This window comes from Lissotriton vulgaris, chromosome 7 (genome assembly GCF_964263255.1).
Source record: "Lissotriton vulgaris chromosome 7, aLisVul1.2, whole genome shotgun sequence".
Classification (NCBI taxonomy): Eukaryota; Metazoa; Chordata; class Amphibia; order Caudata; family Salamandridae; genus Lissotriton; species Lissotriton vulgaris.
Window position 1 is genome coordinate 1,700,089,783 of NC_141695.1, and position 23,842 is coordinate 1,700,113,624.

Below are 23,842 nucleotides of genomic sequence, written 5' to 3' on the forward strand. Positions count from 1 at the left end.
CTGTCTATGTTCATGATCGGTTCACTGACCACACATGCACTTTTTGTAAACTTTATTTAATTGTTTGTTTTTCACACACGAGTTACCCGTGAGCAAGGCGAGAGTTTCATCGCCGAAACGCGTTGGGTTTTTGTTCCATACTTGCCATGAGTTATATGCTGGAACTCTAATGGAAAAATAAATCTTATTTGAGCACACGCACTGTTTCGTGGATTCTTCAGAAAATACTGGATTGGAAGTGCATATACACAGCGGCTGCTGTGTTTGGTGGCAAACAATTAATACAGGGCGACCTCCGCCCCTGGATTGCACCGCAGTTACCAGGTCCCGGTGTAAATGGAGGAAGTGGGCTGATTTATATATATACACATATATACATATACACACACACACATATCTACACACACACATATACATACATATATATATATATATATATATATATATACATATACATACATATACATATACATATACATATATACACACACACACACACACACTTTTTTACCAAACACTGCAGTGCCTATGATTTTTTTCTCCCGGATGTTGATTAACCTAAACTGCTTTATATGCTACTCCAGGAAATCTGTACAACAAGAAAAGCAGCTCAACAAGCTTATCTACGTACACGTTTTTATGAAGGCTGTGCCGTACACAATGTTATACACATGCAACCCACAAATGCTTGACAAAATAAACAGAAACCTGATTCTTAGGATCCTTCAGATTGAGCATGAGGTTGCGGTATTTGCTCTTGTATCGGCTGTCGGTTTCTCTAAATAAGCCAAACATCTCCTTCTCGATGTTCATTGCTACTTTAGCAACTTCATTTTCAGCCATGACTAAATCATCACTATCACCAACCCTGGACGGCAGAAAAAAAAAAGAGCTTTAAGACCTCATTTTGTATCCATTTCCACAAATCTGAAGGTCAACAAAAGTACTTGTTTACCATCTTTGGACTTTCATAAATGAAAACACTAAATCATAGAGGGTAAGACAATAACGTGCTCGTACAGTGCGTAATGAACTGTGTTTTTCCTTCCTATCAAGTCGGCATCAATCCTATATCACACATTTAAAATAATATTAACATTAGGAAAATAGACTCACCTTACCCAAAGTACCACATTTATATCATTAATAACGTCACCAGGCTACCACAGAGAAGTTTGAAAATTAAACTCATTTACAGACAACGTAAGAAACTAATAGTTTCTTACCGGTCGGTGTAGTTTTGCAGCTTGAAGAACTTTCTGGATTCACTATGCTGTGCATTATTTCGCGGTCTAGTGGTTGGGTCTGGAATCGTAGTCTTTTCTCTCTTTTTTTTCCATAGCCCAGGTGGGCTTCGACGTCCCACCTTTGGGTGTCCTTCCTGTGACGTCGGCACGCTTCCTGCGGAAGCTACCACCTTTGGGCACCATCTTCGGATTCTTTTTTTCTTGTTTTTGTGTTGTGTCTGTGAATCCTTTTGCAATGTTTTCAAGTTTTCCCTTAAAGTAAATGAATTTCCACTTTGTCTCTTAAGGTGTCTGTCTGTATATGGTCCTTGTATTTCCACCTTCTTCTCATGCCTACTCTTTCTAGTGGTGGTGGGTGGGTTCGCTAGTAAATCCAGAAATATCTTCAAGCTGCAAAACGACACCGACTGGTAAGAAACTATTCGTTTTGCAGCGTGATTCTTTCTGGATTCACTATGCTGTGCATAGACTTTGTAGTGGTTTGTTATGTTTGTGGCGGCTGGGATGAGCGTTGGTTGTTGAATATATGTTGAAGCACTTTCAGTCCTACGTGTGCTTCCTTGTTCATTTGTATATCCACGCAGTATTGCTTAGTGAACATGTGCATTGAAGCCCATGTTGCCGTCAGGCATATGTCTTGAATGGGTGTGTTAGCCAGGAAGGCTATTGTTGCTCTCTTTCCTGGTAGAGTGGGCTTGTGCCCCCTCTGTTAGTTTGTGACCTGCCTGTTTGTGGCATAATTGTATCATTTTTGCGATCCTTTGTGCGATGGTGGCCTTAGTTACTGGTCTACCAAGGAAGCTGCTTGCAAAGGACACAAAGAACTGCTGTGTTTTTCTGTGCTCTTTAGTTCTTTCCATGTAATGCTTTACCGCCCTTCTAGCGTCCAGAGTGTGCAGTGCCCTTTCTGCGCTTGTGGATGGTTTCTGAAAGAAGCTTGGTATATTTATTGTCTGGTTCATGTGAAACCTTGACACCACCTTTGGCATCCGTTCTCATCACCACCCTGTCATTGTGTATTTGGATGTAAGGTTCTTGTAGCGTTAGTGCTTGCAGTTCGCTTACCCTGCCTAGAGAGGTGATTGCGACTAGAAAAGCTATCTTCATCGTGAGCATTTGTAGTGAGGCCTTATGGGTGGGTTCAAAAGGCGCCTTCATAAGCTCTGTTAGGACTACATTAAGGTTCCATGCCGATGGCGGCATCTTTTTTGGTGGTCCGATCCTTTTAGCCCCTTCCAGGAATCTTTTTACTACTTGTGATGTAAAGAAGCTCTTTCCTGTCTCTCCTCTTGTGTAGGCTACTATCGCTGCTAGGTGTACTCTCAGCGAGGTAGTACTTCAGCAGGTCTGTTAAATATTTTAGCACCGTTGATTCCTTTGTCATCTTCTTGTGTCGTTTTACATTGATGCACCATTGTGTGAATCTTTTCCATTTTGCCACTTAGCACCTCCGTGTGGTAGGTCTCCTTGCCTCTCGTAGCACCCGCAGTTTGCTCTCCGGCAGTTTCAGGTTTGCAAACTACGTCTTCAAGAGCCATGCAGCCAGGCAGAGGCTCTCTGGGTGGAGTACCTCTCCGTTTTGCATGGAGAGTAAGTCCTTCCTCTTCCCGAACTTGTGAGGTGGTCCCTGCGCCATTTCCACAATTTGTGAGATACAGGACTGCCTTGCCCACTGTGGTGCCACCAGAATCAGAGTCATGTTGCTGGTTCTGCATTTACAGAGTACCCTGTGCATCAGTGGTATCGGGGGGGGGGAAAAGCGTAGGCAAATTTTTTCGAACAGCTTATCCATAGGGCATTCCCCTGGGATTGTTCCCCTGGTTGCCTGGATGTGACGTATCGGCATTTTGCATTCTGGTGTGTTGCAAATAGGTCTATTGTTGGTGTCCCCCACTTCTTGAACAGCCTTTGTGTTTCTTGTGCATTGAGCGCCCACTCGTGGGATGCCAATGTCTGTCTGCTGAGCCAGTCTGCCTCCCTCCATGTTGTCCTTTACTGGTAGGTGTATAGCTAGGAGGTCTATCTTGAGTGGGATGGCCCATCTCCATATGTCCTGTGCTAGGTTGGATAGTGCGAGTGATTGTGTTCCTCCCTGTTTGTTGATGTAGAACATCGTTGTGGTGTTGTCGGTTTGTATCAACACTCTTTGTCCGTACAGTTATTTCTGGAAGGCTTTTAGTGCGAGGAACACAGTCTTCAGTTCCAGATAGTTGATGTGCTTGATCGCATCTGTTGGGAGTCCACAGGCCCGCACCTTGTTGGTTCATGTGTGCTCCCCATCCTTTCTGGGATGCGTCTGTGGTGGTCCCTGTTGGGTTTCGTGGTGTCAAAGGGTTCCCCTTTGTTATGTTCTCCTTGTTCCACCACGCTATCTCCTCTTGCACTGCGTGCGTTACAACCACTAGATCTTTCCAACTCCCTGTAGCTTATGACCACTGTTGTTGCAGCCATTCCTGTAATGGTCTCATGTGGAACCGTATATTGGGGACAAGGTGTATGCAGGACGCCATCATCCCCATGATCTTGCTCGCTGTCCTCACTGTCAGAGCTAGCCCCTTCTGGTACGGACGTGTCTCCTTCAGCAGGGAAAGTGTTCTCTTGTCACTGGGGAACACCTTGCTCTGTATGGTGTTGATCTGTGCCCCTACGAAGATCTTCACTTGTTCTGATTCCATTGAGGATTTCCCCCAGTGAATTGAGAATCCCAGTTCTGTTAGCGTCTCTGTGACCCGCTGTGCATGTTCTTTGCATTGTTTGTAGGAGCTTGCTTTTATCAGCCAGTCGTCGAGGTAGGGGTATACATGAATCCCTTCCCTCCGCATGTGCGCTGCCATGGCTGCGAGGCCCTTGGTGAAGACCTTTGGTGCGTATTTTAGTCCGTAGGCCAGGGCAGTGAACTGGTAGTGTGCTTTGTTGATGGCAAATCTCAGTAGATGTTTGTGCTGCCTGTTCATCTTTGGCATCTTTGAGGTCTATGGTGAACATAAAGTCTCTGTCCCTTATCTGAGGAATGACTTCTTGTAGAGATGTCATTTTGAATTTTTGTGTATTAAATATTGGTTTAGGAACTGTAGGTCCAGGATGGGTCTTAACGTTCCGTCCACCTTTGGTACGAGAAAGTAGTTAGAGTACACTCCTTTGTTTCTTTCTTTGAATGGTACTGTTTCTATGGCCTCCTTGTGGAGGAGTTCTTGTGCTTCCTCTAGGAGTAGAGCTAGTTCTTTTGCTGAGCGCGCTTTTCTTTTTGGTTTGTTTGGTGGTTCCTTTTCCAGTTCTATGCAGTATCCGAACTATATGATGTTCAGTATCCATTTGTCTGTTATTTTCTTCCATTCCTGGAAGAAGTGATTTTGTCTGCCTCCTACTGGTGGTTACATGTTCGTTGATCTTTAGTCCGTGTAACCCTTTTTTGTTGACTTTGTTGTGCCCCTCCCATAGAGGTGTGTGGGTGGGCACGCTTGGTGGTGCTGAGTCACTTTGAGGTGGGTTGCTGGCCCCCTCTTCTTGTTTGCCCTCGTCCATTCGTCCTCTCACGAAAGGACTGGCCCAGAGGCTGGTATTGCCAGGTTTGTTTTTGCTGGCCCTGCTGTGCTCGATTGTTGCCCTGGTAGCTTTGCTGGAATGTCTGATGTGATGTTCCCGGCTAGTTACCCCCTCTTCCGTTTGGCCTCTGTGGGGTGACTCTTCTCATTCCTCTGAATTGCAAGGCCCCATGGACCTTGCAGTTTCATTTTCTTATTTGAGTTGGGTGAGTTTCTCATCCACTGGTGCTCCCAACAGGGTTTCCCCATTGAAGGGGGTGTAGGATAAGTTACTTACCTGTGATCCTAGTTCTCCTCTAGGGGTATACTCAAAATCATAAGCACTGAATTATCTCCGCCCATAAGCGGGAACCCGGAACATATAGCCTAATACATATTTATGTGTAAAACATATAGAGTACAAAGTACTAAAAAATTATACACATAAACATGTATAATAAATAATATGCAGCCCTAAACATAACCAATAGGCTAAGCAAGCCACAATTACATGTCTTTCTGTAGTATGAAAATAATTCATAAAATATACAGTAAGAAAAAGACATGAACATTAGTTCCATTCTGCAGAAAACACCTTTTATTTTCAAAGAAAACAGGTAATGAAAGGCTATTTGCCTATAAGGCTGCATAAACAAATAACATCCCTGTACAGAAAAGTGAACTGGCACCTCGCCTTTAAGGCCTCAGAGAATCTGAACACTTTGCTTTAAGGCCTCTAGGAGAACCCAGCTCCCATCATGCCCCACAGGTGAAAGTTAGGTCAGTTCTTTTGTACGGTATAAAAACCTGTAGGAACCCGATTGCAAATGCAACAGTAACTTATCCAACAACTGCTACTGCTCGACCGGGGAGGCGGGAGGGTACTTATGACTTTGAGGAGTATACCCCTGGAAGAGAACTAGGATTACAGGTAAGTAACTTATCCTTGTCTTCCAGGGGATACTCATCAATAGTCATAAGCACTGAATAGAGTAGCAAGCTCATACCCACTTCCAAGCAGCCGAGCAGAAAACAGAAAATCCCTTAGCGGCCTGTTAGGTGTCGAGTGATTTAGACGATCTCTTTGACATAGACGTAGCATTCGGGTCCTTTTCTTTCGGCGTCGAGCGCGCCTTTTCGAGTACGTGCATCGATGACCTAGGCTTTTCTTGTGTTTTTGCCGTTCGGGAGACCATTTCAAAGGATCTGCTGGACTGTTTGTCCTTGGATGCAGCTGCGGCTGTTGAAATATTCGGCGCCAGTGCTCCTTTCATGGACTTACTCTGTTTTTCGAAAGTCTGACTCCGGCTTTGAGAGTCTGTCGGGGATTTAGGGGTCGACGTCTCTCCTACCTATTTTGATGTGTCCTTATCAGTCTCTACGACTGTGTAGTCATCTGCTTCTTCGGCGATGTTGTCCTCTTCCTCACTGGAGAGGCCCAAGTCCCGAAGAGGCGGAGGTTGACCGTGCATGTTGTAGTAGGCTCTCCTCTGTCTGTCTCTAATCCTGATAGTCTTCGGGGTGAAGACAGAGCAGGCGTTGCAATCCTTGCTCTCGTGGTTGACCGTCAGGAAGAGGTTGCAAACTGGGTGCTGGTCCTTCTACGCGTACTTGTGGTGGCAATTGCGGCAGAATTTGAACAGAGTTTTGTCCATTCCTGCGCTCAGTTGGCCCAGTGTGCGCATGCTCTGTTGGACGTCTAAGTCTTCGATGCTCTCCTCAGTCGTCGTCCCGGCTCAGTGGTCTTGTTTCTAGACGTATTCTCCAATCCTTTTCGGTAGATTTCAGCCTTTTCCTTCTTTTCTCCCAAAATTCTGGAACCTCTCGGTGACGATCCAGACCCAAAAGCAAAAAAAAAGAATCTGAAGATGGCGCCCAAAGGTTGGAGCTTCTGCAGGAAGCGTGCCGATGTCACAGGAAGGACACCAAAAGGTGGGACGTAGATGCCCACCTGGGCTACGGAAAAAAAAAGAGAGAAGACAACGATTCGGGACCCAACCACTAGACCGCAGAATAATACACCATTTTCAAAAAATGGGGTTGTACCCAGAATGGTCCTGGACCTGGGTATTTAATTGGTATCAAAGACAATGGTCCTAGAACCTTATTTGGAAGAAGCTATGAATCAAAAGAACATTGCTACAATTGATTTGATCAAAGTCTAATGGAGTTTATGTGCAGAGTTAAACTCCTTACGCCTAAGTCAATAGTTTAGACAACTAATGTAAAAACAGCAACAAACCAAACAATTTTAGTATTCACCAAATAATTTAATATGTTCAGTTTAGGATGAATTAATAAGTATTATTCAGGTATTCCAAGATAGAGCCTGGAGCTCACTCAATCTCCTGGCAGAGGTGATGGCAACCAGAAAAGCAGTCTTAAGGGTAAGAAGACGCAGAGGACAATTATGAAGCATCTCAAAGGGAGCGCACATCTTGTAAGTGAGAACCGGGTTCAAGTCCCACTGGGGCATCACGAAAGGAACAGGAGGGAACATAGGAGTGATGCCCTTTAAGAATCTGTTTACAATGGGGGACTTGAACAAAGAAGGCTGATCAGGTAGCCTTAAGAAGGCTGAAATGGCAGAAAGGTAGCCCTTGATAGTGCCCAGAGCAGAGCCCTGCTGGGCAAGAGAAAGAAGGAAGAGGAGAACCTAAGAAAGAGGGGCATTGAGAGGATCCACAGCCTTTGCTGTGCACCATGCCACAAATCTGTTCCACCTGCAGGCGTATACTGACTTTGTGGAGGGACGCCTGGCTGCCAGAATGACAGTACAGACTTCAGGAGGCAAGTCAAATGGCCTCAACTGTCGTCGCTCAATCTCCAAGCATCGAGGAGGAGACTGAACAGGTTCAGGTGCAGGACCGTCCCCTGCTGCTGCGACAGAAGGACCTCCTAAAGAGGCAGACGAATCAGGGGATCGACTGACATACTGAGTAGCTCGGGATACCAGTACCTTCGCGCCCAGTCCGGAGCCACAAGGATGACTTGGGCCGGGTTGCGCTTGATTTTCTTCAGCACTCTGGGCAGAAGTGGTATAGGCAGAAAGGCGTACAACAGACCGCAACTCCACTCGCGACGAAAAGCGCCCCCGACGAGTGCCGCCTTGGAAAATCCAATGCACAGAACTGATGACATTGCGCGTTCTCTTCGGTGGCGAATACATCTAACCAATACTCACCCCACTGCAGAAAGAGGCCTTGCGCCACGTCTGAGTTCAGACCCCATTTGTGATCCATCATGCACCTTCGGCTGAGCTCATCCGCCCTGGCTTTCAAAGAACCTGCCAGGTGTTGAACCACCAGGGTCACGCCCTGATGTGCCAGCCACTGCCAGAGGTGCAGAGCCTCCTGGCAGAGGGTCCATGACCCAACCCGCCTTTTTTGTGTAGTACCACATGGCGGTGGTGTTGTCCGTGAACACCTGCACTACACTCCCTTGGACAGAGGGGAGGAATGCCTTCAGTGCTAGACGAATCGCCCGCAGCTCCAGAAGGTTGATATGGAGCTGGGACTCCGCCGGAGACCAGAGGCCTCTGATCTCCGCCTCTCCCATGTGGCCTCCCCAGCCCTGGAGGGACGCGTCCGTCACAATTACGTGCTCCGGCTGGGGAAGGGAGAGTGATCTGCCGCTGATCCAATCACGGTCCGTGAGCCACCACTGCAGTTGTCTCGCAGTGCCCCGAGATCATGACATGGTCGGACAGGTTGCCCTGATGCTGGGCCCACTGAAACTTCAGAGCCCGCATTCGCCACCTGGCGTGATGCACCAGAACAATGCAGGAGGCCATCGGCCCCTGAAGCCGCAGCATCAACCTGACAGAGCCTGAATATCCCAGACCCGCTGTTCGGGAGGATAAACCCGAAACTGCGCCGAGTCGAGGACCGCTCCGATGAAGAGGAGCTTCTGAGAAGGGCACAATTGTGACTTCGGCACGTTGATGGAAAACCCCAGCTGGTGCAGGAGGTCCGCAGTTGTCTGGAGGTGGCTGACGACTGTCTGGGGCGAGCCCGCCTTCAACAACCAGTCGTCGAGGTAGGGAAAGACTGAAACCCCTAACCTGCGCAGATGAGCTGTGACCACCGCCATCACTTTCGTGAACACCCGTGGGGCGCTGGTAAGGCCGAAGGGGAGCACGGTAGACTGAAAGTGCTCATGGCCTACCGTGAACCGCAGGTAGCGCCGGTGGGCCGGCAGGACGGGGATGTCGAAATAAGCGTCCTGCAAGTCAAACGCTAGCATCCAGTCTCCTGGGTCCAGGGCAGCTTAGACCTGAGCCAATGTCAGCATTTTGAACTTCTCCTTCCGGAGGAAGCCGTTGACATTCCCTAGGTCCAAGATAGGGCTCAAGCCCCCTTTGGCCTTCTTGGGTACCAGAAAGTAGTGGGAGTAACAACCACACCCTACTTCTGGCCCAGGAACACGCTCGATGGCCCCCTTGGCCAAGAGGGCCGTAACTTCCTCTTGCAGAAGTTGCAAATGATCCCCCGACACGCGGTGGTACGGCGGTGGCATGGCTGGAGAGGTCACCTCGAAGGGGAGGGAGTAGCCCCTTTAGACGATTTGCAGCACCCACATGTCCGACATGACAGTGCGCCAGTGGAAGTGGTGATGGCAAACCCTGCCCCCCACCAGCGTCACATGAGCCTGAAAGCACGGACTAGGAGGCTTTTGAGGCGGATGCTGCAGGGGAAGGTGTGGACTGGCCTCGCCGTTGTCCCCGACCGCCGCCACAGCAGTTTCCACGGCCACGACGGGGAGCTCCAGGCTCATGGACTTGGGCGCCCGCGTCAACACTACACTGTAGGTAGCCCCCTCCTCCGTAGCCACGGTTGGAGAGGAGACAAAACCAGTGTCTGGCGAAGTGTCCAGTCCACTGGCATCCCCAAGCTCACATGTCGAGTCCTGCCGAGACTGGTAATCCTGTGCCAGAGGGTCCACAGACCCCTCCCAATCCCCCTCGTCACCCATCACCTGAAATTCAGGTTCAAAGGATGGGGCCGGTTCGTGGAAATAAAAATCTCTAAACGACGTTGAGAGCGGCGCCCAACGGCACGGCACCAAATCGAGGGTAGGAGTGGGGACGGCGTCGCCGGGGGTAACACCTTAGGGGCCGGCGTCTGTGAGGTCGACCGGCGGTGACCCGGATCCGGAAGTCGCCGGCGGCGTCGGGCCGAATCACCCGGCGGCATCTGAGCCGAAGCACCCGACCTGCTAGGCCCCCCAGCCGGCACCGCTGGGCCTGAAGGCACCACGGAACCCGGCGGCAGAGGGAGGGACCTCATGGCCATGAGGTACCGCTCAACCTCCTCAGACGTTGCATCGTGCCCAGGGACCGGAAGGTGTGGAGCAGGATGCGGTGCCCGCGACTCCGTTGGAGCCGCTTGGGTGGTGTCACCCGAACCCCCGGCCGCGTCGCGCGAGCGTCAGGGAGGGTCGGAAGAGCGATGACGCCTTTCCGACCTCTCATGCCTCTTACCTGAGGATCTTGATCCCGAAGATCGATGCAGACTCTCGGAGCTACGAGGGCTCCAGTCCCTCGACCTCCTGTGGGACCGGGACCTTGAACGGCGCAGAGCCAACTGCCGGATCTCAAGTTGCTTGCGGGACCGCTCCCTCCTAGCCTTAGATGTCAGGGCCTGGCAGTCGGAGCAGGTACAGTTGTCGTGGTCGAGGCCTAAACGCTAAAGACACCGGCGATGGGGGTCAGTAACCAACATCATCGGTTACACTTGGAGCAGAATTTGAACCCTGGCATCCGTACCGGCACCGTAGGAGTCGAACGACTCAAAAAAACAGATCAAAAAGTGCCTAAGGGGTAGAGCTTCTCCAGATCTGCGCTAGCTGGCGCGGAAAAAAGAATAACGGACGTCAGTGCGCGAGGGCGGCGTCTAAGTACTCCAGCGAGGTTATTCCGGCGCCAACGACGCCGGACGCGGACGACGCCTACCGACGCACAGGGGTATTGCTACACAAAAGTTTCCGGATCCAGTCTGACGCCTGGGGATATTCTAATGTAAGGAATCTATCACTAATGTGTCTTTCAGATTTAGCGCTTGCGTGTAGAATTGCTAGATGACCCGAACATTTCAACCCCCCATAGGGGAAACCATCACAGATTATTTTGCTGACCATGCACGACCAACAAATCCCCTGCTCAATGAATGCGATACCTGTAAGGCACTTTTGAGGGGGAGGTGCATCGTAGAAATAATGCGAGTTAGAAAGGCGTTGGTGCATGAAGTTACAAACCAGGAGACAGTGTTGAGGGATCTGGAGCGTGCCAGCCAGGGCCGACCGGAACTAAAGGCGCCACTCCTGGAAGTGAAGGAGCTATTGGAGACATACACAGGGAAGGTCCGCTGTTATGACTACAAAAGAGTACATTGTCAAGAGACATGCAGAACGCAGTATGTCAGCATGCTTTTGGCCTGGCTTGCTAACCCCATTCCTAGGGGATCCATGATGTGGCATCATCGACGAGGGATAGCTTATTTCGACAATCAAATATCAATGACAGGTTTCAGGGCTATTACAGGGACCTATACACCCCCCCTCTACTGAACCCCCAATGGAGAACCCAACTCATTTTCTAGGAATGGTGACTGCCACGTATTGACGTGGAGGATGCCACTGAGCTGGGAGGCCCAATCACTTTGCAGGAAATACGGGCTGCTCTGCTAGCCATGCGGAATTGTATGCCTAATTCATAGACTAACTAGCGTCCATGTTAGTGGAAATCTAAACGGCGGCGCAAGAAACTGACTGACTGCTTAAAACCACGAACAAAACACTAGTGGTCCAAATTCTGAAATCTGGGTGACTGCCCCGGGATATCTGAGCCAATAGCCTATTGCACATGCATGACGTGGACTATAAAATATTAAGTGGCATTCTAGCCTCCCACCTCCTCCCCCACATGTCCACGCTCATCCAACAGGGTTTATCCCTGGGAGGAACATAGCAATGAATATTAGGAGATTGTTTTCCATATTGAACTCCAGGACACCAGAGGACGCATTGATAATTAATATCCATCGATATGGAAAAGGCCTTTGACAGCCTCTGGTGGGACTATCTGTATCAAGTGATGGGGAAATGGGATTAGGTGCAGGATTTATTGCATGGACTAGACTCATGTATGCTAGCCCATAAAAAAAATCCCAACGATTATGATGTTGGAAGGGGGGCCCACTCCTCCCCCTCCGTTTTGCGATGGCAATTGCACCCCTGGCCGATATGCTGACAACATGCTCCTCTTCCTGGCCAATGATAAGGGACCTTCCTGGGGTGGTTGCCCTATTGAACTGCTTTGTCTCCATGTTGGGCCTGCATATAAATTGGCATAAGTCGCTTGCTTTACCCTGACTCTGGACTTGCCCTAACCACACTATTAACAGGGTTCTGTATGAAATTCTTTGGGTTAAAGGATTATCACGCTACTAGTCACGTGCTAGATGGCAATGTCAAGGCAGCAACTCGTGCCTTCTGCATCAGCATTGTCGGTGGCAGGCAGGATAGAGGAGGCCAAGATAGTGGCGTTACCTCGGCTGCTCTATTTTTATGCCACCCTACCAATTATAATCCCTGAGGCCGCTTTGTTGAACTGAACTCATTAACGGTGGAACTAACCCTGGGGCTTGTAGGAGACTAGTAGCAATGACTAAATTGCATAGGCCCATGGATGACTGAGGCCTTACGGCTTCAGATTTGCAGATCCAGCTCCATTCGGATGAGGGAGACCCTGGTGATGCCCCCAGTACTCAAGTACTATTTCAGATACTACCAACACCCAAACGTCCTCTGCCGGGTGTTGATAGTGAGCTGGCGTCTGTGTGTTATTGTTGGCAACGTAGTTTGCAGCGCACCCGTATTCCGCTGCCATATGCACCAGGATGTACCACTACTAGCACTGAAAAGAATCAATACAGTTGGGCCATTGCGGGGAGTGCAAGAGTGGGTGGGCACGGGCATGGCCCAGGTAGGCCATCTTTACATGGATGGCGAACTCCTTCCTTCTGAGGAGCTTGTCTGGCTTTTTGGGATTCCACTAGGTCACTTTCTTTTACATCGTGCATTGTCGTGGACTACAAGGAAACACTGGAAGACAGGGACGACAGAGCCCCCAGTTCACATGTGCAGCCAAACACTAGGCTCAACTTCTGGTTACTCATGCTATCACGATCCTATATAGCGCACTGACCACCAAAATCCACACACCATTAGATGAGCTGTGCCAAAAGTGGACAGATGGTGTTGCAGTACCGCTCCAGTTGACACATTGGAATACCTTCTATACAGTATCTCGCCAGATATAAGCTCATCAACTCCTACTTCTTACATAGGGCATACCTTACACCGGGAAAAATAATGCGTAATTTCAGAGTGGGGAAATTGAGATGTCCTAGATTTGGGTAATTGGGAGCTGAGATGCTACATATGGACTGGGCTAGTCCAGAACCGAGGGAGTTTTGGGAGCGAGTATGGGCATGTATTAATTATATGACAGTTAGGACCCTCCCACGTACCCAACTGGTCTGTCTACTCAGGAACTTCCCCTGCCCTGTTAAACATCAGGTCACTAATAGGTTTGCTAACCTAGCGCTTTTATTAGCAAAACATGCGTCACTATGAAACAGAAGGCACCTACCATCCTCAGGTGCCCGTTTGGAGGGAAACCTTGCTGATGTGAGCAAGCTAAGAGGGGGCAGTTGCTACGCGAAGTAAAGGGAGGTTGTGGCTTTTTGGAAGCAGCCAGGGAAGTGCTGGTGCACTGTTTGAGGAACCCTGACGATGACGCCTCTGATGACCCCTAACACCCTGACCTGTTCTTGTAATCTGACTGAGGATGGGTAGGGTGGGGGAAGGGACACGAGGCGGAGGTTGGACTGAAAGGATGTATGACTTGGGTGCAGAATTGCGACTGATTAGAGGGTAGGAGAACCCTCCTGAGATTATATACTTTGCTGCTGCTGCGAGGAAATGGAGAGGCGATTCGAATTCGGAATTAGATGAGCCAATAATCTGCCCATATATGCCTCAACATTACCTGGACTACTGGTAGAAACCTATGCTATGAAACCATAGTGTTAACCAGATACAATGTATAGAACCATATTGCTCATCAATATAGTAGAGTATAATATGGGTATCACCAATTTCGGACTGTCTGTATGTTTGAAAATGACAATCTGTTTTAAAGAAATAAATACTAACGGACAAAATCATTGTGTACTTTGGAATCTGCAAAAAGTTCATAAACAAGCAGAAGGGTCTATTCTGAGATCAGAAATCATGGGCATTAAAAACTACATCTGATCATACACTGTCTGCCAATTTCTCAATGGAAATACTTTTAAGTGCAATCATTGACCCATTTAGGAGCTAGATAGGTACCTGAACCATTCACTCTTCAGGCACGACCTTTCACATTTAGGTAGGTCAGTATTGTTATACCAGCTGATGCCTCCGGTTTAGAAACAAAACCTCGTGATAGGTGTTCATGGAACTTGATAAGGCCTTAGATGGCTACCTATGGACAGTTTTCACTAGTTTCATCTAGGATCTCAAACTTGCAGTTCTGTCTAATGAGATAAAAAAACGTTTTTTTGTGAGGTTCCTACAGTTCTTAAAATTCCAGAACCCGGATACACCACAATTAGCAACATCATCATTTCTAATCTTAGTGCCACATTGACAAGAGTTAAGTCTTTTCGCAATAGATTAATTAAAAGAAATGAATGGGCATTAGGGATTTGAAAATACAATGGAATAAAACTGGCTCAATGCCAAGACGTTTGTGGCAATTTGGACGGCTACCTTAGTGCGTTCCCTTAGGCAGTACGTGTTACTAGGTCTACACCGCTGAACTGAAAAAAAGCTATTTTAAGTGGTTGTGAATTAAAAGTTTTTTTTTTTTTAAATACCACAGGACGATTTGTCACTGGCAAGTAGCAAACATTCAGATTATTTAAGAAAACTAGGAGTTAAAAAATAACAGCTATAACAAAAACAGAGCTTTATTTCTACCAGGCTACATTCAAAGCTTAAATAAAACTACAAAAGAAATACCTCTATCTGTAAAATATGCTTTTTGGAACTCTTTTTTGTTAATGGTGTGAAAAGAAATTGTTCAGACCATTCAAGCTAATTCTAGCAAATGGCAATGGACTGCGATGATCTGACAGGACAGGTTATGGTAGTGCGGGAACCAAAAGGGAAGAGAAGAAGCCAGTGCTAACACAGGGCTGGCGATGAGGCATTTAAAATGAAGCTCAGCTCGGGAGTGCCTAGAACAGTAAACATTTGTATTTTGAAATGTCTACTATAATTGTATGTCCGGTTTGTTAATGTTTTGTAAGTGTAAAGAGCATTTCATGATGTAATGACTTGCACATTACATTACTTCACTTGTGCACAAGCTGGAATAATGAACCTGATCCTTTAAATACCCACTCCTCTCCATTAAGCTTAACCATTTACTTCTCCAGGTAGCAACACAGCTATACTTAAATGTTTAATCAAATATAGCTTACAGCCAAAATGTTTAATGATAAACTCCATTTTTAGCTCTTTCCTTTGGCTAGGGCTTCTCAGTCATCTCATAAAATAAAAACATAAATAAATGTAAACATATACATACTCAAACACACAGAGTGCTTTGGGCCATCCCTTTTCAACTGTCTATCAACATATACTTTTGCCCACCACAGCTTACAGCAGGGGGTTTATTTTTTGCAGTTATACATAGCGCAAACCGGGCCCAAAGGGCATACAGGTGCTTTATGTGAGCATCAAAATAGGCTACACATTTTTATGTTTAAGGCACGGGCGATTAAGTGATTTGTCAATAATCAAAGGATGTTTAGCCAAGGCAGGATTTACAACCAGGCTCGCCAGTTCCAAAGTTGGCTGCACTAGCTGCAAACCTACGTCTCCCTGAGCCATTGTCTCTCTTGCACTAACGCATGATTACATGTGAACATCCACCTAAATAGAAGTGTGCTTCATCGCCAGTGCTGGTAGTCCAATACCTTACTTAACATTTTCCGTTCTTGATCTTTTTTCAAAGAAATCCTTGTGCTTAAGAGATTTTTTCAGGTTACGGTAATTCAAAGTCCACATTTCCTCCTCTTTGAACCAACAAGCTTCACATGTGATGTGCTTGAAAATACAAAGGACATCACTACTTGTTCGAGGTACACCTATGTTTAAATGGGGACATGAATTTTTCTTTTTGTGACCTTCGTAACCACTGCAGCAGCTTGCCGAGGCCAGAACTATTGGCTTGGCAATGGTTGTGATTTGCGACTAGTGTGTATTGGATATTAGAACTTTTAACCAAAGGTACTTTAATGCACGCATTACTTGCTGCTCAACTGCATTCTAAGTTCAGAAACAAAGTGGAGTAGACCTGGACAGTGCATGAGTGAAGAGAGGGGAAGGTAGGACAAGGAGGCAATTAATGAGAATATTTAACTTCCCACATGCTGCCCTGCCTAATACAACTACTAATTGCCCTTTCCAACTGTTGTTTACCCCGGTCTTTCTCTCCTTCCCATAAATGCGGGGTGAGACGCTAACAGCAATAAACACAATCAACAGCGAGGAATGAAGCTAATTTTAAATTAAGCTTTTCTGAGATGCTAGCCCTTCCACAACTTAAAATCTTAACTGCCTAAACATTCTATAATATAAGTTCTAGAAACCCCATGCATTACCAATCAGACAAGTAGTGCACTAAGGGGGCAAAATACACTGAACAATGGTTAAATAGTGGGGACAATAGGAAGAAAATCTTATTTGCACAATTACAATGCCTTGCAGTCAATTTAGCAAGATTCCAGGACCATCCACCATAGAAGGTTACAATGTAACATTCTTATATAAGAGTAGGTAAAAAATAAATACGCGGGTAAAGTGATAACAGAAATCAGAACCTACCTTTTCCATAAAATCTCTTTTAGGGAACGCCGTATATTCAGTCGCATTTGCAAGTTCGGCTGCGGGTGACTGGGATTTGCTGCAGGTTTTGCCGATGAGCTTGAAGTGGAGGGACCTTCTACTCTTTTTGAAGTCACTGCAAGGCCAGGTGCAGAAGAAGACTCCGCCATTTTACCAGCACCCACAGGTCCACGGGGCGCAACAGGACCCTCTGCTTTTTTAGCAACTCCCACAGAAACAGGAGGAGCAGACACATCCTCAGATTTTTTACCAACTCCCGCTGAACCAGAAGAGTTCTCAGCCTTTTTTACAGCTCGAGCAGGGCTAGGGGTTGGAGAAGAACAGTCTATTTTTTTAACATCAGTAGAACTAGAAGACAACATGATCTTTTTAGAAGCTGGTGTTGCATCCACAGATGATGGCGCTGGAGACACTCTAGATGGCGCTAAACTAGCGGCAGTCAGTGGGGAGTGCGTGGAGAGGTTGTTAGAGTTCAATGGGGACAGTCTCACTGTTGGCTGCGACTGTTGAGGATCAGATGGCAAGGGTCTTTTCAGCATTGGAATTCTTGGCAGGGCAGCAATACGTTTCTTCATGCTGGTAGGAGCAGTGGGAGAAGACATATTCTGTGTCGGAGGTACAGGTTCCACTGGTTTAGCATCTTCTTCTTTACCAGCTGTTAAAACAATTTGCAAAATCAAAAGTGTGGAAACTCATGTTACAACACAGCAGGGATTAAGCAAGGACAATACGCTCACTTATTGTCCCATATTTACAACTATTTGCTAGAAACAAGTGATTCTGGAATCAGATAAAAATGTACTTTGCGGAGCAAGTTATTGCAGGAGTCAGCAGATAGAACGTTCTCTGCCAAAATATTAATATTTCCACTAAGCCAGTATTAGTGTGTGAAACAGCACTCATACTACTTTATCTGCATCCAATAAAGAGCTGGATGGTAATCACACGTATTAGAGTTTATGGTAGCTCAAGCTGTACAAGCTATACAAAACAAGACGCAAACGTGAGGTAGCCTTAATAAGAAAACATGTATAAATTGGGGGTGGCTCACTGTTGGACGTGGCTCTTTTTACAGGGTCATCCCTGAACTTTTTGCCTTCCTCCTAGACTTTTTCTGACCTGGTGGCTGTTTTAGGACTCTGGGCACTTTAGCACTGCTGTCCAATGTAAAGTGTGTGTGTGCTCTCTGTGGTAAACATGGTAAGATTGGTCTACACCTGTTTGGTGTATATAATTTAACGATCAGTCCCTTGTAAAGTGGTATCTCAGATACCCAGGGCCAGTAGATTATATGCTACTGATGGGCTTGCAGCGCGGATTGCGCCACCGACCAAAGTAGCCTTTCAAACCTGTCTCAGGCCTCTGCCATTGCAAGGTCCGTGCGCACAATTTACTGCTGCTGTGACGTGGCATGCAAAGTGGTTGCCACATTTGTGACCCCCCTTTTACTGCAGGTCAGTCACCCCCAAGGTAGGCCCTAGCTAGCCCTATGGTCAGGGTGCATTGTAGGTAAAAGGTAGGACATGTACCTTACGTGTGCGACATGTGCTGGTAGTGACAAAAAGCCATTTTGGTTTCTCACTGCTGTGAGGCTGCCCTCTCATAGGAATGCATTGGGGATTCCCTGATAAGGGTGTCAGTGGTAATTCCTGATATGAAAGGAGCAGCGTGGTCAAGTTTGGAATAGTGATAATAAATGCTGCGTAATGGTGTGCAGAGATTTAGGCTCACTATTTTAGAAATGCCACTTTTAGAAGATGGCATGTCTGTGTGCTATGTGTCTTAGCCTGCCTGATGTGTATTGCATGTCTGGCTCTGGAGTGATAGGGGCTGGTGAGGTGTGTGGCTCCAGAGGGGCTGGGTGAGTCAGCACTAGGCTGAATGGGCAATCTGCATTTGTTGTGTGTCTTAGGACAGAGCCCAACCTGACAAAGGAGGGTGTGAGCACTGTAAAGAAAATGCTTCCAAACCACCCAGATACAGTTGGGACTGCATTCCCAAGCCCTGTGCCAGGGCAAAAAAAAAAAACTGATACAGCCTGTTATAAATATTGGGGCTGCGACCCCTTGAAAATGTGTTTAATTGGAGCAGTGTGCCTGCTTGGACTGCTCTGTAACCCTGGACGTAGTACTAAGCTAGCGGAGCGTGCGCAACTACTACACGAATTGCACATAGCACAGTGCAAAAAAAGGTAGCGAAGCGTGCATTTTTTGCTTGCTTGCGGTGCTCAATGTCAAGTTGAAGACCACAAGCATCAACACCCCTGCAAGACCTTTTCCTCGTTCGCGATCAAGTTGCTGATTGCAAGCTTGGAAAATAAACCTCCCGGCGAGATTCTCAAAGCGGGGAGTTCAGGTTTCTCATTGCGAGTAGTTGCATATGCTCACGACCGCTCGCAATTAGAAACTACCAGTCCGCGTTGAGAAAGCTGCTGCTAGAGTACAAATTTACTCGAGCAGCAGAAAATGACTGCTTGCACTGTGCAAGATGCCGTTTGAAATGATTGCACAGTGCGGACAAGCATCCAGCACTGTACAATCGGTGTGAAAAGCATTTTACCTTCCGCACTACACAGTACGCGAAGCATACAAAGTGCACTTTAGAGTAGCTATGCGTAGTGCTACTACGCAAACTACGCCCAGGGTTACTGCTGGACCCCAGGAGGAACCCACATGGTTTTGTTTGCCTCAAGTTGGCAGGGTATGCCCAGACGTGGGTCCCTTGCTCACTTTGGCACTGGACTCAAGCTAGCCTGGCTGATGACGGCTGTTTAGCCAGAAACCGGTCCCAGGATGCTTGTTTCTGGTCCAGGGACGACTTGGCTTGGCAGTTCGGGCTGGACTGTCCCCATGAGGCACAGGGTCAGACTGATTTGCATATGGCCATGTCTGAACTGGGGGTGGGGGAGTGAGCTAAAGAATGGTGATGGATTAAACCCAGATCTTTTGACTGGGTGCGAGTGTTTGATTGGCTCAGATGCTCCGTCCATTACCACCCCCTTTCGTACCGCTTTTGGCCGCCATAAGTGTGGCAGGGTATGCTCAGACGCGAGTCCCTTGCTCTCTTTGCCACTGGATTCAAGCAAGCCGGGCTGAAGACTGCTGAAATGCCAGAAACCGGTCCTCGGAAGCTTGTTTCCGGTCCAGGGAAGCCATGGCTTGGCAGTTCGGGCTGGACTGTTCCCATGAGGCACAGGGTCAGACTGATTTGCAATATAGCCATGTCTGAACTGGGGTGGCAGACTATACTAAAGAACGGTGATGTATTAAACCCAGATCTTTTGACTGGGTGTGAGTGTTTGATTGGTTCAGATGCTCAGTCCATTACCACCCCCTTTTGTATCACAAAATATACAGCATTATGCAGCATAATCGCCTTTGCTTTCTGCAGAATTTAGTCCACTATGCTGCATAATTTGGCCTTCTCCTGCCGCATAATTCCAATGTTACTGTTTATAGTGCTATGAGGTCCCAGCCTCTGGCAGAAAGCAATGTGAATATTTAAGTCATTATTTTAAAACAGTATTTACTTACTCTAAGCTAGGCTGCTGCAAAATTATGCAGTGATTGAGATAAATCAAGTTCTTACAAAATATACTTTTTAGTAATACGTAATCACACTGTCTTTAATGCAGACATTTTTAGGTGTCTCCACTATTCAGATCTCAGTTGATATCCTTATAATACATCTAAAAAAGAATAGATCTTTGCCACCATGAACTTTTAAGCAGAGCCATGGAATTATTCAGCAGATGAGGGCAACATTATGAGGCAGTTTTGACTAAATTATGCAGCAAGAAAAGGTAAATTATGCAGCACAACGCGCCACATTTTGTGGTTAACATAACTTCATTATCCTGTTATTTTAACTCATGGTAAAGCTGTCATTAGTACTACACCCAAATACAGCAGTAAGCAACTACAAGATTACCAGTCACTCTTTGCAAAGAGCCTTCCACTGCTCCGGAACACTTTGTCATGCTTTAAGTAACTTTTGTTCCGTTTGAGATAGAATCAAGGTTTTTTTGTTGAAATCTGTAGATTATGGAGGAAATGCAGTAAACTGATAATTATGTCAAAAACGCTGCTGCTGCACAAACTCATAATTCCAGTGGCCCTGGCTTTAAGTGACTCAATCAATTAATCGCTGGTAAGAAGGCTGGTTACTTTTTGAACTTTCTGCACTACCATCACACCCTCCGATTTCAGGCAAAGGCATCTCAAAGCCAATATTAACCATTCAGGGGCATTCTGAAAGCAGAGTCCACGGGGAGGCAGGTAGAAGGCCAGCAGGGTTGCATTCAGATGCAGAGCCCTAATCCTCTTTATACCTGGGGCCTCAAAGTAATGGACAATGAGACAGAGGTAAGGAGCGAGTCATAGATATTGTCAAAGAAGGCCCAGAATTGGGAGCACTGTATGGAGAATTCTTTTTGTGTTTACACATTTTTCAGATACCCCTAAGAAGGGGACAATATAAGTGTTTTTTTTTTAAAGGGACATTCATTAGTGAATCTGGTACTGCTGCCAAGTGTGTAGGTGGCCACTGCTGGTTATCATTAAGGAAGTAGATGCAGCAGGACTGGGGCCCAGGGATTAGAGGGGCCCACTGCATCACAGTTATGACCGTCTACCTTTAAAAAAGGGGCATCAGATCTTATTTTCCTTTCAAGCATTAGGACCTAGGTGATGATCCGTCATGGTGGGGAACAGGTAAAAGATGCAGAGTAGATAGTCTGCTACTCAGGACTGAAGTTTATTAGTGAAGCAGGTATAGTTGCATTGGGGTCAAAGAGTATGAGGGGTTCACAACACCCAAATTATGGGGAGCAGTTTGTTTGGGATAATATCTGTTTTTTTTAATGCATTTGCTGTTTTTAAGTCTCATATTTAGTGCGGTTCATAAGCTATAGAAAAAGTATTCCTGAAATCATTTCATAAGCCCAGCTACGTGCACGCAGCCATGTCCCTCCAGCTCCCCCCATCCTTGACAAAGTTTTAAATGTGAGGGGGGGGGGGGGGGGGGGGTATTGTGGGTGGGGTGGGGAAGAGGCTGACCTCAAATTTTTTTGCTGGGAGGGGGGGCTCAGAGTAAAAAGGTTTGAAGACCTCTGCCTTAGGGGGTATTCTGCATCAAGCGCCTGGTGAGCGCTTGGTCTTCCTGGTAATTTATAGAGTCCCAGAAGTGGGCTCTTGTTTGTTGGCACAGAGCGAGCGCTATGCCTGTGGGCCAGGAGAGCGTGGTGGGTCATTTTGGTTCTATTGTTCCTGAGCCCACAAAATTGGCAGAAGCTTCGCTGAGAGCGGCGAAGCAGGAAGTCAGGCAAGCTTGTGCCTGGAAGTGGGCGGGGCTCCAGTGTTGCCAGTGGGAACCCTGTGTGGTGCACCAAGAAGGAAACAGACAACTGAGGCTGCGCTCCGTACCCTTGCCTACCGTATCACGGGGAGCCAACTCCCGCAACAGAGACCGAGCCTCGTAGGCTCTTCCTGCCACAAAGAAGAAGACCGACGTGACGGCGCCTGGTTGGGGGCAGGATACCGGCAGCAGGAGGAAGCAGAGTCTTGTGGGTTCTCCTCCGCCACGGCTAAGGAGAAAGATGTCCCGATGCAGGCACCAACAACCTGCATCGGGACTTCCCGATGCAGACTGTTGGTGCCGGGTGCACAGAAGAATCCCAGTGAGTGGGGGCCTGGTGGGGAGCACTGTTGGTGCCTAATTGGTGCCCGCTGATCTCCTTACAAGAGGAGCCTCAATGAGGGGGGGCTCACAAAGCACCTTGGTGGTTCTGACTTTTGGCAACTCAGCTGCACCGCCAGAGTGTGGGCAGCTGCAGCAATAGGGGCATTCCTTTGTGTTTGATAAGAGGAAGGGGTGAGCTGCACCCCACACCCCCATAGTGCATTGCGCATATTGTCTTAAGCTTCAGAGGCAGCTAGAGGCACTCTGTTGGTACCTACTTGTTGCACAGCTGCACCACCTGGTTGCGGCCAGCTGCAACGTTGAGGGGGCATTATTTTTGTCTCAGGAGAGACAAGGGTGGGCGACACCCTCCTCCCCCATTTCTGGCGCGGGCCTGCTGTAGTGGCAGTTTAGCACACTGACTCTTGATGGACAAAGGGCAGCGAGGAAGTCCCAGATGGACCCCAGAGGAAGCCCAGTTGGCCTGTGAGCACCAGAGGTGTTGGGAGCGCGCAAATCCCTTATATGGATGCATAATGTGTTTAAGCCTAATGTGATGTGGAGTACAGTATTTTACCAAAAGTTGCTGGTTGTTTTATATTGGCTACTAGTGCTTTCTAATGGTTCAGACAGTGCCAGATTGGCCCCGTCACGTATATATATTCACCTGTGAAGTATTGCCTAGTGCCAGATGGCACAGTGTACATTTGTGATTATTTTCTAATGTGTTTATGTTAATACAAAGGCTATATTTATATAACCTTGTGTGGAGTTTCCTATGTGGTGTGCCTAGTGTGTTGCGCAAATGCTTTACACATTGCCTCTGGGATAAGACGGACTGCTCGTGCCAACCTACATGAGCAGGGATTATCTTCAGCGTGAGCAGGGGTTAGCTCCAGTGTGTAGCTCTCTTGCCCAGACTATAGTGGTGCTTTCTGCCTGGCTTAGGCGCAAGTCCTAGCCAACCAGAATCCTGGTATTCTGCCAGACAGAAAGCACTTAGTACGATTTAGAAAGGGGCCTCCATGTAGACCACCATGATTCAGCTATTGAGTACTGCCAACAGAACATAAGAGCCGAATTCCATCCTCCCCTCCCAAAAATCCTCATTTAATGCAGTTTTGATGAATGTTAAACCATTCCCTGGCGTATAATCAGACCAATAAAAATTAGACAGCAGCTAGAGCACTTCTCCAGTCTTAATATTTGGATAATGGTACTTTAATGAGTACTCAAAGTTGCATGACTCGTATGGTAGCTTATCTGCCAAGGTTTCAGCTTGATGTGACATCTTCATAATGTCTGTGTAATTATGCGTCACATTTTAATTACTATGAGTGACACTTTCCTGCAGGTAAAATCAAGAAATTACAGCATGTCTGTTAAGCTGCCATGTACCAGGCCATAGTGTAAGACTGCGCAGCGCAA

General features: G+C 47.2%; 1 protein-coding gene across 6 annotated transcripts in view; it reads right to left on the reverse strand.

Annotated features, from left to right (window-relative positions):
- DIDO1 (death inducer-obliterator 1) overlaps positions 1–23,842 on the reverse strand; it is a 286,601-nt gene that overhangs the window by 84,317 nt on the left and 178,442 nt on the right. For all 6 annotated transcript variants that reach the window (XM_086932835.1, XM_086932836.1, XM_086932838.1 and 3 more), the window contains 2 exons: positions 16,715–17,390; positions 709–868 (listed from right to left, as the gene is read on the reverse strand). In XM_086932835.1, the coding sequence (XP_086788961.1) occupies positions 709–868; positions 16,715–17,390 (836 nt within the window). The remainder of the gene's footprint in view (positions 1–708; positions 869–16,714; positions 17,391–23,842) is intronic.